Here is a 15,529-nt window from a genome sequence, read left to right on the forward strand (position 1 = left end):
GCAGCACGGCATTTTTGGGTGGGCAGTCTATGTTTGTTTTTCTAGGTTTTGGGTATTTCTATGTTTCGGCCTAGTATGGTTCTCAATCAGAGGCAGGTGTCATTAGTTGTCTCTGATTGAGAATCATACTTAGGTAGCCTGGGTTTCACTGTGTGTTTGTGGGTGATTGTTCCTGTCTCTGTGTTTGCACCAGATAGGACTGTTTAGGTTTTCGCACATTTATTGTTTTGTTAGTTATTTCATGTCTAGTTCCTTTATTAAAGAACATGAATAACCACCACGCTGCATTTTGGTCCGCTTTTCCTTCACCACAGGAAAACCCTTACAAAGTATTTGTTCTTAACTGACTTGCCTAGTTAAATAAAGGTTAAATAAATTACATTAATATTGCACAGTATGAAATGTCTCTCATAAAATAGCAATGTTATCAATAAGGACTTTTTATTTTTCAATGCCGCTTTCTGCATCTGTCATGGTCAGGGAAAAAACCTCCACTTATTTATGAAGCTAGAGGATAGATGGGTAAAACTACAACTAGTATTGTTTTGGACGGGGTGAGTCACAGAGAGATGTGTCAAGAACATCTACCCTGTCATCTCCAATCACAAAAACAAGGGTCATGTTCAGTAAGGGCGCAAAACGTAAAAACATTCATGCTGCTGTTTTGCCTGTGGCTATGGAGCCCTGACTTGTTCACCTGTTGTGCCTCTCTCTCTCTCTAAAAGCCAACTGACATTTATTCCTGAGGTGCTGACCCGTTGCACCCACTGTGATTATTATTTGACCCTGCTGGTCATCTATGAACGTTTGAACATCTTGAAGAACGATTGGGCCTTATTTGTCATGTATTCTTATAATCACCACCCGGCACAGCCAGATGAGGACTGGCCACCCCTCAGTGCCTAGTTCCTCTCTAGGTTTCTTCCTAGGTTCCTGCATGTCTAGAGTTTTTTCCTAGCCACCGTGCTTCTACATCGGCATTACTTGCTCTTTGGGGTTTTAGGCTGGGTTTCTGTAAAAGCACTTTGTGACATCTGCTGATGTAAAAAAGGCTTTATAAATAAATGTGATTTAGAAACATGAAAATTAGCATTATTTTTGTGACACGTTCATGTATTAGCATATCTTCTCCATTTCAAAGCGTTTTGTCCCATGTTGTGCCAACTGAACCAGACCCTGCTCTCCTCTCTCTCTATACAGAAAGCAGAAAACGAACAGAAACTAACACAGCTGCCTGGCCTGCCAGCCTTCCTTCCAAGGGCTCTCTCTGCAGCCTGCAGGGATTTATAAAGCCTTGCACAATGGGCCGGCCGGGCTGCAGTCTTACGACTGTAATCCCCCGACTGCAGCGAGGCCCTGCTTGCTGCTAGAGATATGCTCTACCATCGCCTGGCTGACCTCAAATAACAGGATCCGGGAACATGGGGAGGCAAACCTGCCAAAGTTAGGGACAGGGACATATGTCCATTTGCTCACCCAGTACGTCCCTAAAAATGCTCCTGTTATACGTCTATGGCAGCCCTATTCATGGAGCCTGTCCATTGCCATTTTCCTACAAATGCCCGGCGTTGCCCCCTGACTAGATGTCCACCGATTAACCGGAATGGCTGATTAATTAGGGCCGATTTCAAGTTTTCATAACAATCGGAAATCTGTATTTTTGTGCGCCGATTTCCGATTATTACTATTTTTTATTTAAAAAAGAAATACAATTAAATACCTTTTATTTAACTAGGCAAGTCAGTTAAGAACACATTCTTATTTTAAATGACTAGGAACTGTGGGTTAGCTGCCTTGTTCAGGGGCAGAACGACAGATTTTCACCTTGTCAGCTCAGGGGTTTCAATCTTGCAACCGCACAGTCCAACGCTCTAACCATTGCACTCCACGAGTAGCCTGCCTGTTATGCGAATGCAGTAGAAGCCAAGGTAAATTGCTAGCTAGCATTAAACTTATCTAATAAAAACAATCAATCATAATCACTAGTTATAACTACTAATCCAGTTTAGCAGGCAATATTAACCAGGTGAAATTGTGTCATTTCTCTTGCGTTCATTGCACGCATAGTCAGGGTATATGCAACAGTTTGGGCTGCCTGGCTCATTGCGAACTAATTTGCCAGAATTTTACACAATTATGACATACATTGAAGGTTGTGCAATGTAACAAGAATATTTAGACTTAGGGATGCCACCCGTTAGATAAAATACCGAACGGTTCCGTATTTCACTGAAAAAATAAACGTTTTTTTTTTTAGAAATGATTGTTTCCGGATTCGATCATATTAATGACCAAAGGCTCGTATTTCTGTGTGTTATTATGTTATAATTAAGTCTGATTTGATAGAGCAGTCTGACTGAGCAGCAGCAGGCCCGTAATCATTCATTCAAACAGCACTTTTGCGCGTTTTGCCAGCAGCTCTTTGCAAGCACAGCACTGTTTATGACTTCAAGCCTATCAGCCTAATGGCTGGTGTAACCAATGTGAAATGGCTAGCTAGTTAGCTGGGTGTGCGCTAATACTGTTTCAAACGTCACTCGTAGTTATTCCCCTCGCGCTGCAAGGGCCGCAGCTTTTGTGGAGCGATGGGTAACGATGCTTCGAGTGTGGCTGTTGTCTATGTGTTCCTGGTTCGAGCCCAGGTAGGGGCGAGGAGGAGGAGGGAAGCTATACTGTTACACTGGAAATACTATAGTGCCTATAAGAACATCCAATAGTCAAAGGTATATGAAATACAAATTGTATAAAGAGAAATAGTCCTATAAATACTATATTAACTACAACCTAAAACCTCTTACCTTGGAATATTGAAGTCTCATGTTAAAAGGAACCACCAACATTCATATGTTCTCATGTTCTGAGCAAGGAACTTAAACGCTTTTTTACATGGCACATATTTGACATGGCACACATTTTTACATGGCACATATTACTTTCTTCTCCAACACTTTGTTTTTGCATTATTTAAACCAAATTGAACATGTTTCATTATTTATTTGAGGCTAAATGGATTTTATTGATGTTTCATATTAAGTTAAAATAAGTTAATTCAGTATTGCTGTAATTGTCATTATTACAAAAGCATTTTTTAAATCGGCCGATTAATCGGTATCGGCCTTTTTCGTCCTCCAATAATCTGTATCAACGAATAGACAACCCCACCTCATCTCCTTATTCCCTACATAGTGCTCAACTTTTGACCGGGGCCCATGGTGCACTATAGGGAACCGGGAACATGGGTCCCATTTGGGACACAACACCATTCTCACCAGTTGACCAAAGCAAGGCAACATCATGAGAAAACAATAGCATTATGCTGCAGTCTGGCTTCACACACACACACACACCCCGCCTTGCCACACTATACTATTACACCCCGGGCAACTGTCCTGCTGACCCTCCTGCCCTTCAAACGCCCTCCCCAGGACACTGCTTGCCCCTGTGCACCCCTCCTCCCCAGCCAGACCCAGCAACCCAGCCAGCTCTCAGCAGCATCCACAGCTAGATGCAGTCAAAACAATAACAGGCCCTCTTATTAAAAGGCCCTCTTATCAAAATAAATTAATTGAAGCGCCGCGCAGTGGGATGGTGCATTTATATTCTGATAGAACATACTGTATTTCAATCAATAAATCAAATTGTATATTGTTCTTTCAAAACAACATTTGTCACAAAGTGCTTTATAGCATATATCATATTGGGATCAACATGTTGAGGTCTCAAACTATCAGCAATCAAACAATAAACATTCATGGTCCTTTGAACATATTTATCTACATTTCAGCCTTAGAGTGACGGTGGTTGTCAATTACACTCCTTCGTGGATACAATGGAGACTCAGGGAGGAATCATATAACATGTTGTTGCCTTTATTTATCAGTGGGTCTATCTAAATCAGGGTCCAAAATGATACCCTATCCTCTATATAGTGCACTAGATTTGACTACCTATGGGCCCTGGTCAATACTAGTGCACTATAAAGTAGAGGTCGACCGATTAATCGGAATGGCCGATTAATTAGGGCCGATTTCAAGTTTTCATAACAATCGGAAATCTGTATTTTCTTTTTACACCTTTATTTAATCTTTATTTAACTAGGCAAGTCAGTTAAGAACACATTCTTATTTTCAATGATGGCCTAGGAACGGTGGGTTAACTGACTCGTTCAGGGGCAGAACGACAGATTTTTACCTTGTCAGCTCGGGGGAATCAATCTTGCAACCTTACAGTTAACTAGTCCAATGCTCTAACCACCTGCCTCTCATTGCACTCCACGGGGAGACTGCCTGTTACGCGAATGCAGTAAGCCAAGGAAAGATGCTAGCTAGCATTAAATTTATCTTATAAAAAACAATCAATCAATCATAATCACTAGTTAACTACACGTGGTTGATGATGTTACTAGTTTATCTAGCATGTCCTGCGTTGCATATAATCGATGCGGTGCGTATCGTTGCTCCAATGTGTACCTAACCATAAACATCAATTGTGTTTCTTAAAATCAATATACAAAAGTATATATTTTTAAACCTGCATATTTAGCAAAAAGAAATCCAGGTTAGCAGGCAATATTAACCAGGTGAAGTTGTGTCACTTCTCTTGCGTTCATTGCACGCAGAGTCAGTGTATATGCAACAGTTTGGGCCTCCTAATTTGCCAGAATTTTACGTAATTATGACATAACATTGAAGGTTGTGCAATGTAACAGGAATATTTAGACTTATGGATGCCACCCGTTAGATAAAATATGGAACGGTTCCGTATTTCACTGAAAGAATAAACGTCTTGTTTTCGAGATGATAGTTTCCGGATTCGACCATATTAATGACCTAAGGCTCGTATTTCTGTGTGTTATTATGTTATAACTAAGTATATGATTTGAGAGCAGTCTGACTGAGTGGTGGTAGGCAGCAGCAGGCTCGTAAGCATTAATTCAAACAGCACTGTCGGGCGCCATTTGGGTCTGTCTAATGACCTTGTAATCTGAGCCTTGACAATCACTCCCAAAGGAAACACATGGCACAGGGAGGAGATTCCAGCCAGGGTGTGGGCTGTTGTTGTTTTTTCTCTAGACTTGGGAAGATGTTCCCTCTATCTCTGTATCTCTCTCCATCTCTGTCTCTCATTCTTTCACTCTGTCTGCCTCTTTCTCTCTCTCTCTGGGAAGATGTTCTCTCTCTCCCTCCCTTTGTATTTCTCCATCTCGGTCTTGTTCTTTCGCTCTTTGTCTACCTTTCTCTAACTCTGTTTCTCCTCTCTATCCCTGTTTTATGGCTTGTATTCCTGCTCATATTCCATCTGTCGCTCTCATCCTCTCTTCTCCTCTGTATCACCCTCTTTCTCTCCTCTCTAACGTTCTCTCTTGTCCTCTCTCCTCTGTATTGCCCCTTCTCTCTCCATCTCTCGCTCTCTGTCATAAGCACAAAATCAGGTTACAGTGCCAATCTCCCTCGGTGTACAATTGATTTCCCATAATGCACCCTGTCCCATCCCCCCACAACGCACCACGCCACTGTCTCAGGCAGTGCCTTAAAACCAATCCCTGGGTCGCATCTAAAACATTTATGTTCAAAATAGCATCTGTGCACTCATATGTTCGGTGCTGTATTCAAAGTTCTAATCCACCACAGCAAATATAGTGTGTTATGGTCTCATTGAAAATGGAGCTCTTGGACTCTGTTCTGAAGGTTATAACTGTGACCTCAACTCTTACCCTTATAACATTGTACAGGTAATGTAATGTGATTATTACTGTTACTTTAGTGTATAGCACACTATTCTGCAGTTCATCATGAAGTCTCTAATTCATATAATACAGTACGAGTTACTCCAAAGGACTTTCACTATATCTTTACAGGTTGTCATTATCATTATTCATTTTGGTTGTATCAAGCACTATTTCATCCAAATACTTATCATATTTTCTGACCGGCACACTTACTAATTCTTACACATGCTATTTTTGTGTCACTTGCTTCAAAAAGCATATAAACAAATCCTCTTTACACTTTCATGATAATCTATTTCAAATGTACACATTTAATCATGTTCTCTTCTCTCAAATGTAGCAAAAAATGAGACAGAGAAAATCCCATTGTCCCAAATGGCACCATATTCCCTATATAGCCCCATGGGCCAGAGTAAAAAGTAGTGCACTAGACTGAGAATAGGGTGCTATTTGGGACCTTACAATGTGACGTGGTATATGACTGTACACACATCTATGACTAAGCATCATGTGGCATTGGACCTTTATTTTGGGTAAAACCCTGCACAGCTGTCTGCTTATACTGTCCTAGAATGTGTCTAGGATAACAGCAGCAACAGTCATCAAAATTGTTAAAAGGTTTTAAAAACAATTCTTATAAAACAGTTGGACAATGGATGAAGATACTCCAAATATTTTGAATTTATAGCACATAAAACATTTGACATGAATGGACAAATAACAAATGGAGTTCAAGGATTTTGGTGGAAATTCAGGTATTAAATGTATTGTCAAATGTCACTTTTTTCTTAGAATGCACTCATATATAAATGGTCTAATGGTAACAGGTATTTATTTCATTTTGTGTTTAAAATAAAGATAATTATATGCACCTCATTTCCATAAATGTACATACAGTGCCTTCGGAAAGTATTCAGACCCCTTGACTTTTCCACATTTGTTACGTTACAGCCTTATTCTAAAATGTGTTAAATAATAAAAATCCTCAGCAGTCTACACACAACCCATAAAGACAAAGCAAAAACAGGTTTTTGTAAATGTTTGCAAATGTATAAAAATAAAAGAAATACCTTATTTACATAAGTATTCAGACCTTTTGCTATGAGACTTGAAATTGAGCTCATGTGCATCCTGTTTCAATTGATAATCCTTGAGATGTTATTACAACTTGGAGTCTACTTATGGTAAATTAAATTGATTAGACATGATTTGGAAAGGCACATGCCTGTCAATATAAGGGCCCACAGTTGAGAGTGCATGTCAGAGCAAAAACCAAGCCATGAGGTCGAAGGAATTGTCCGTAGAGTTCCGAGACAGGGTTGTGTCGAGGCACAGATCTGGGGAAGAGTACCAAAAAATGTCTGCAGCATTGATGGTCCCCAAGAACAGAGTGGCCTCCATAATTCTTAAAAGGAAGAAGTTTGGAACCACCAATTCTCTTCTTGGTCGCACGGGCCAAACAGCAATCGGGGTAGAAAGGTCTTGGTCAGGGAGGTGACTCTGACAGAGCTCTAGAGTTCCTCCATGGAGATGAGAGAACCTTCCAGAAGAACAACTATCTCTACAGCATCACCAATCAGGCCGTTATGGTCGAATGACCAGACGTAAGCCACTTGTCAGTAAAAGGCACATGACATCCCACTTTGAGTTTTCCAAAGGCACCTAAAGACTCTCAGACCATGAGAAACAAGATTCTCTAGTCTGATGAAACCAAGATGGAACTCTGCCTGAATGCCAAGCATCACATCTGGAGGAAACCAGGCACCATTCCTACGGTGAAGCATGGTGGTGGCAGCATCATGCTGTGGGAGGTTTTTCAGCGGCAGAGACTGGGAGACTAGTCAGGATCGAGGCAAAGATGAATGGAGCAAAGTACAGAGAGATCCTTGATGAAGACCTGCTCCAGAGTGCTCAGGACAGACTGTTTAACACTATTTGACGTGTCAAATAACACTATTTGATGTGTCAAATAAGCTTGTTGACCAATCAGGACCTGAATATGACTGCACGTCACATAATAATGTAACCCGTTGATACATTTTTTACGTAATTATTACACATGGATTTCACTATCAATCGTATTTCATATGTCACAAACGATTCATCGATACGTATGCTATGATGCTGGTAAAGTTGTCTCGCGCACCTACAGTGCTGGTCATAAAAAAAGCTAGTTAATGGATGCAAACAATGTTCTTCCCCAAAAACATAGCAAAACAACATAATCTGTTTCAGTAGCTATAGTTAGCTAACTATATAGCTAGGTGTCATCATCTAAAATAACCCTAATTTATAAGACAGTTCTATTTTGATTAATGGTGGTCGGACTCATCTATGTGAAGCTAGCCATAGGTTATTATTCTGGCAGCACATGGCCAGGTCTCTGACCTCCTCCATATAGGCTGTCTCGTCTGTGATCAGGCCTACCACTGTTGTGTCGTCTGCAAACTTAATGATGGTTTTGGAGTCGTGCCTGGCCGTGCAGTCGTGGGTGAACAGGGAGTACAGAGCAAGCACCCCTGTGAGGCTTCAGTGTTGAGGATCAGCGTGGCAAATGTGTTGCTACCTACCCTCACCACCTGGGGGGCGGCCCCGTCAGTAAGTCCAGGATCCAGTTGCAGAGGGAGGTGTTTAGTCCCAGGATCCTTAGCTTAGTGATGAGTTTTGAGGGTACATGGTGTTGAACGCTGAGCTGTAGTCAATGAATAGCATTCTCACATAAGTGTTTCTTTTGTCCAGGTGGGAAAGGGCAGTGAGGAGTGCAATAGAGATTGCATCATCTGTGGATCTGTTTAAGCGGTATGCAAATTGGAGTGGGTCTAGGGTTTCTGGGATAATGATGTTGATGTGAGCCATTACCAACCTTTCAAAGCACTCAATATTTGCAGTGTTGACCCTTCTTTTTCAAGACCTCTGCAATCCGCCCTGGCATGCTGTCAATTAACTTCTGGGTCACATCCTGACTGATGGTCCAATCAATGCTTGGAGTTTGTCATAATTTGTGGGTTTTTGTTTGTCCACCCGCCTCTTGAGGATTGACCACAAGTTCTCAATGGGATTAAGGTCTGGGGAGTTTCCTGGCCATGGACCCAAAATATCAATTTTTTGTTCCCCGAGCCACTTAGTTATCACTTAGTTAGCTCCATCATGCTGAAAAAGGCATTGTTGGTCACCAAACTGTTCCTGGATGGTTGGGAGAAGTTGCACTCGGAGGATGTGTTGGTACCATTCTTTATTCATGGCTCTGTTCTCGTGCAAAATTGTTAGTGAGCCCACTCCCTTGGCTGAGAAGCAACCCCAAACATGAATGGTCTCAGGATGCTTTACTGTTGACATGACACAGGACTGATGGTAGTGCTCACCTTGTCTTCTCCGGACAAGTTTTTCCCGGATGCCACAAACAATCGGAAAGGGGACCCATCAGAGAAAATGACGTTACCCCAGTCCTCAGCAGTCCAATCTCTGATCCTTTTGCAGAATATCAGTCTGTCCCTGATGTTTTTCCTGGAGAGAATTGGCTTCTTTGCTGCCCTTCTTGACACCAGGCCATCCTGCAAAAGTCTTCACCTCACTGTGCGTGCAGATGCACTCACACCTGATTGCTGCCATTCCTGAGCAATCTCTGTACTGCTGGTGCCCCGATCCCGCAACTGAATCAACTTTAGGAGACGGTCCTGGAGCTTGCTGGACTTTCTTGGGCGCCCTGAAGTCTTCTTCACAACAATTGAACCACTCTCCTTGAAGTTCTTAATGATAAATGGATGATTTAGGTGCAATCTTACTGGCAGCAATATCCTTGCCTGTGAAGCCCTTTTTGTGCAAAGCAATAATGACGGCACGTGTTTCCTTGCAGGTAACCATGGATGACAGAGGAAGAACAATGATTCCAAGCACCACCCTCCTTTTGATGGGTCCAGTCTGTTATTCGAACTCAATCAGCATGACAGAGTGATCTCCAGCCTTGTCCTCGTCAACACTCACACTTGTGTTAACGAGAGAATCACTGACATGATGTCAGCTGGTCCTTTTGTGGCAGGGCTGAAATGCAGTGGAAATGTTTTTTGGAGATTCAGTTCATTTGCATGGCAAAGAGGGACTTTGCAATTAATTGCAATTCATCTGATCACTCTTCATAACATTCTGGAGTACATGCAAATTGCCATCATACAAACTGAGGCAGCAGACTTTGTGAAAATTAATGTTTGTGTCATTCCCAAAACTTTTGGCCACGACTCTATATGTGCCATTCAGAGCATGGGCAAGACAAAATAGTTAAGTTCCTTTGAATGGGGTATCCTGAGTAGGTGCCAGGCGCACCGGTTTGTGTCAAGAACTGCAATGCTGCTGTGTTTTTCACGCTCAACAGTTTCCCGTGTGTATCAAGAATAAAAAGAAACACAAAGCGCATCCAGTCAACTTGACACAACTGTGGAAAGCATTAGTCAACATGGGCCAGCATCCCTATGGAATGCTTTCAACACCTTGTATAGTCAATGCCTGACAAATTGAGGCTGTTCTGAAGGTAAAAGGGGGAGGGGGGCTGTGCAACTCAATATTAGGAAGTCGTTCCTAATGTTTGGTATACTCAGTGTATATTACATTTGGCCCTATCAGCTCTGGTCAAAAGTAGTGCACAATATAGGGAATAGGGTGCCATTTGAGACGTATCCCTTGTTATATGGGCCTGGCCAATTAGGCCTAGAAATAAATGGCCTACAGAAGGATGTGATGGGATGTGGGTGTAGCTTATAATGGTTAGGTTTAGGGTTTCATTTTGGTAAAATGGGCATACAGTGGCAATGAAAACTGAACTGCTATTGAAAGTGAATGTATGTGCAGTGATTATTAGTCATAGATATGGCTAGTGATGAAGACACTGGCAGAGTATTTATAAACAAAACAGCCATGGATGGAGTAACCCTCACCTCCTCTGCCTGCTTGCGCAGCGCCTTCTCGCGCTCGTACTGGGTGATGAGCTGCTCGTTGTCCTCCTTCAGCAGCTCGAGCTCCACCTCGTGCTCCTGGTTCTCCGTTAAAACCGAATCCAGATTCTCCAGAACATTCACCACCAGCGGCATTAGCTCCTTGACCACTTCCTCATCGTAGCTGCTGATGAGGCGCTCAAACTCCCGATAGATGCTGTTGGCCAGGCCCGAGACCCGCTCCGACATAACCGAAACTGAGCCATAGTCGTCCTGATAGACAACCTCGTCGATTTCCATCATCTTGGCAAAATGAGGTCTGGGTCCGATTCCAGATGTGAGATGATGTTGATTAGATAGGCCTACAGTTATAAAACACGCTTACCAAGATGAAAGGGAAAATACTACTCATTGAAATTATAATCCGTTCTGATTAATCATCAATAAATATTTCCTGTGTCATTCAACATTCCATAACGATTTCAAAGATTGTTATCATTTGGGTGGTATTTTTGGCAGTTAGGATTTATAACCTTGAACTACTAAACTGTATTGAGACATTTTTATTCACAATAAAAAATATATAGGCTATTTACAAGGGGATAGAGAGACCGCCCTCCCGAGCCGACCACCAAAGCTGCTGCTGCACCGCAGCCTCGAGGACGGAACGACGCACCCTGCTACTGCCTTCCTCGCGACAGCAACATCCAATTCCGGTAGCAGTCGGTTCAGTCCTTACCGACCTGTGTATCCGCCGTAGTTGAATACATAATGAATGAGAAATAAGTCCTCAACAATACACCTGCCGCTCAGCAGCCGGAGGCATGGACCCCAGCCATTACTGGGAGGATTCGAAATCCGTTGGGAAATAAAAAAAACAATATATAAATAGGTAAAATGAAGAGGATAACGGCGTTCCCTTGTGCTGCCAACACCCAAGCCGCCCCTTAAATCATATTTGATCCGTTTTTTTTCTACCGATGTTGTTCTCGGTGAAGGACGATGCTGTTTCGGGGTCGGTTTGCGCTGTGGACTAGTATTCTGACAGCAGCACAAACTATAACGTCACTTTCGTATGATACTAGTGAGACCTTCTAAATAAAAGCCCGCATTTCAATACATTTCAATGTGGATAACTCATTCAAATTATATTCAACTTGAATCAATGGACACTTTTATTCTGCCAACAAGAAAATGCAATAAGTAATTTATATAAAAAAATAACAATTAAGACAAAAAAATGAAAAAAAAAATACAATGTTTACACTGGTATGTTGAGAATATTGGACTGTAGAGATACCTGTCTTAGGTAGAAAAGTTATCTCATGTACCATGTATTGCATTGCAGTGAATGGAGTGGGTGGAGTAAGGAGTCACCAGTACTCTGCATTAAACCAATTGTCCAGCACAAGAGACCCATTTCGTTTTGGCAGACTCGATTGAGTAATTCGAATAACATGTATCTGTGTTTTATGAAAGGTGTATTTATTTAAATATAGACTACACAATAGCTTTCAACATAACAGTATGTGTAAACTTTAAAAAATAAAGCCTGGTTAAATATGTAAAATGGTCCATGTATTGTTTCAAAGGTGGTTGCAAAGCTGTGAAAAACAGTTGCACTGCACAGCGTTTTAAAAAAAATCGATATTCCCAAAGTTTAGTATTTCTTTGCAGGGAGACTCTTATAAAACTTTGAAAAAAATCCGGATCATCTGCCAGCATAATATCCTGCTGCTAGGAGAACGGTAATCGGCTCGGAACTCCCTGGCTGTAGATGGATGGAGGTGCCAGCTGACCAATTCTGGCTGACGTCATGCTGTTTACTCTACAGTTATATGTTTTGACCATTTTTACTTTTGCTCCCATACATTTTCCCAAACACCAATGAGTACTCGTTACATTTTGAATGCTGAGGCAGGACAGAAATTGTCCAATTCATGCACCTACCAATATAACGAATTGTCATCCCTACTGCCTTTGATCCTGTGGACTCACTAAACATACTGCGTTTGTAAATGATGTCTGAGTGTTTGAGTTTACCCTTGTCTGTCTGTAAATAAAATAACAAAAAATAAAATAGTGACATCTAGTTTGCTTAATATAAGGAATTTGATATAGAGCATTTACTTTTACTTTGTACTTTTACTCAAGTATATCTACAGCAGCTTTGATTGGACTGATCATGTCAACATCATACTTTCAAAATCTTAGCTAGCAAGCTAGCAGTAATCATCATGAATCAAGTCGACAATCTCCTTGTCATATGAAGATATATAATGAAGAGAAATTATAGATAAAATGTATCGGTGTTCATCGGCCATTGGACATAAACATTATACAACAAGTTGGAAATCGCAAATTCAACAATTAATGGTTTGGAAGGAATCAGTGGCTGACTGCAAGCATTGCAAAGCAATCACTAGCCTGCTATTCAGTGGAGTAGGTGTGTGGTCCCAAGTCTGGGTTTAAGAGTCTCTTTTCCAAGCTTAAAAGGATAAACATTTAACATTGGCCATGGTGTCAATCCAGCATGACTTCTGACAAACTCAAACAACTGGAAACTGAAAAAAAAACAAGCTCCGACTGGGAAAATACGTTTTCAAATGGCATCCAACACCGAATTGCAAGTCGGGAGCTCCGACCTGAAGGTCACTGATGTCATCATGATTCAACATTGTTTTTTTTACAAGTTTCCAGTTGACCTCAAAGCACCATAAATCCAGAGAATGCCAGACTTTGATGACAATGTTTGATGACAAGATTTGCCCACGAAGGAAAGTCATTCCACCTTCCTGTTCAAGTGAGCACAGCACAACAAGGTGAGTCCAAAAATGTATTGTATGCTGTTGCATAAATTATGTAGTATACCAGGGAGATACGTATACTGTAGCTAAGAAAGTAATACTAAGTGTATGTTGTGTAAGCTAAGTAAGCTGTTAGTAGCCCATGGTCCTCACCCCAATAATTTGGTCCCGTTTCCCCTCCTAATTTCACCTACTGTTCTGACTTGGTGGTGCACATGTAGCCTGTTTTAGAGAAATGTAATTATTGAATATTGTAAGAGCTTTCATTGTCTGCTTATATGCCCCCTTTATTTATCCTATAGTTTTGACTTTGTGTACAGGGAGAATACTGTAAGAATGGATCATGTTTTGAGTTCTGTCGCTGTACATTTCAAAATTGCTGAACAAATAGTTATATTGACTACGTCCATCCGAGCTCATTAATATCTTAATTAAATTTACGGATTGTCTCTTATCCGCTCGTCATCCCCTTATGCCATAGTTTGTACATCTCAATTGTCAGTAGAAACCACATTTGTTTCAGCAAGTCACCCATATCTGCTATGATTTTTTTAAAGGCAGTAAATGAGTCTGAAAGAACTGTTTCACTGCCAAAGCTCTGATGTTAGCCAGGTGTAGCAGGGGTAAGGGGTTGCCGCTGCTGTTGGGACAGCTTTACAGTGTGTGAGCACCGTTTGTCACTGTTTTAGTGCAATTAATGTATTGTTTAGTGTTGTGTTGTGGGTTTGCTGATATGCATCTAAAACATGTTTTTATATGATTTACATGCTAAAATCGCCTCTGTTTTACTGGTACATTTTTAAGTTAGGATAGGCGGGGGCGCTCCAGTACAGTAGGTGGTGTTAATGCTCAATAACATTGGATGCTAGCCACCGATAAACCCCACAGAAGAAGGGCCGGTGGCGACAATGGTAGCAAGCTAGCCGTACACTGGTAGGCGGTGTCATTAGTTCCCGCCTGTCGGGCACTGTTTTCCCAGAATTCTGTTAATGACGGCGAGGGCAGGGGTTCGGCAGGCGGAAGTGTGTGATAGCTTAGCCGGCTAGTCCTAAGGAGGACTCTGGTACACAGCAGGCGGGAGACGACAACGTGTGTTAGCGAACTGGCACTGTTGTGCTAGCAGGAGGCAAGGACAACCGGTAGACAGTGTCCTTTGCCCACGCCTGTCAGACACGCTTTACTCCAGTACACAACAGGTGCGAGGCAGGGGACACTGTGTGCTAACTAGCAAGCTAGCACACGGTGTGGCTAACTAGCACACGGTGTCACAGCCTCTGCCTGCTGTGCTACTGGGAGGCGGGGGTGACCGGTCCTTCGCCCACCGCCTGTCGGGAACTGTTTTCCTGCAGTTATGTTAACGACGGGGTGAGGCCAGGTGTTTGGCTGGCAGGAGCGAAAGACACTGTCTACTGGTGTCGCTTCCGCTAGCCAACAAGGAGGACCAGGAGTTGGAACAGATTCAGGGAACAGAACCGAAAACCAGAAAATAATGACATTTTTCAAGAAACATAAGCGGAACCTGGAACAAAAGTGATCAATACTGTTCTGGAACTGAACCGATATTTTAATAACTCCAGGCATTTTTTTCTAGACACACAAAGAAACGAAACAAAATGCCTATGCAAAGCCCTCACTCTGTCACTCAGAAACATATTCCAGCATCTGCCTGCAAGCTGAAAATCTTTGCCAATGTGTGTGCATGTTTAGGCTACCTGCCCCTCCCCTCTGAAGCATAGGCTACTGTACTGACATTAGAAGTGTGAGAAGCTGAATAGAGAGATGTTTTATTACCTAGAGAAGAATGGATTAACTTTTTCAGGCCTAGGTATCACGTTTCGTGTTGGATTTATTAACTACAAAAAGGTAAGATGTGTTTTTAATTCTAGTGCCGCTCTGCACACACAAGCTTGTTAGCTCAAAGGACATCCAAAGTTCCTTCATAGAACCACTCTTCCTAGGCATAATTCTGTGAACCTATTTCAGATAATGCATGACATAAGATGAGTAGCTTTTCAAGCCTGCTCCTCAACCCAATCTAGCTCTCTCCCCACCCGTAGAATTTTTCACCATAG

The 15,529-nt window shown here is 41.9% G+C and overlaps 1 protein-coding gene across 1 annotated transcript in view; it reads right to left on the reverse strand.

The window, feature by feature from the left end:
• Positions 1-11,688, reverse strand: part of mapk8ip3 (mitogen-activated protein kinase 8 interacting protein 3) — a 74,907-nt gene extending 63,219 nt beyond the window's left edge. The window contains 1 exon segment of the mRNA XM_042327187.1: positions 10,654-11,688. Within this exon segment, the coding sequence (XP_042183121.1) occupies positions 10,654-10,953 (300 nt within the window). The 5' untranslated portion in view covers positions 10,954-11,688.
• Between the last annotated feature and the right edge of the window lie 3,841 nt (positions 11,689-15,529).

The sequence above is a fragment of the Oncorhynchus tshawytscha genome, linkage group LG09 (genome assembly GCF_018296145.1).
Source record: "Oncorhynchus tshawytscha isolate Ot180627B linkage group LG09, Otsh_v2.0, whole genome shotgun sequence".
Lineage (NCBI taxonomy): Eukaryota > Metazoa > Chordata > Actinopteri > Salmoniformes > Salmonidae > Oncorhynchus > Oncorhynchus tshawytscha.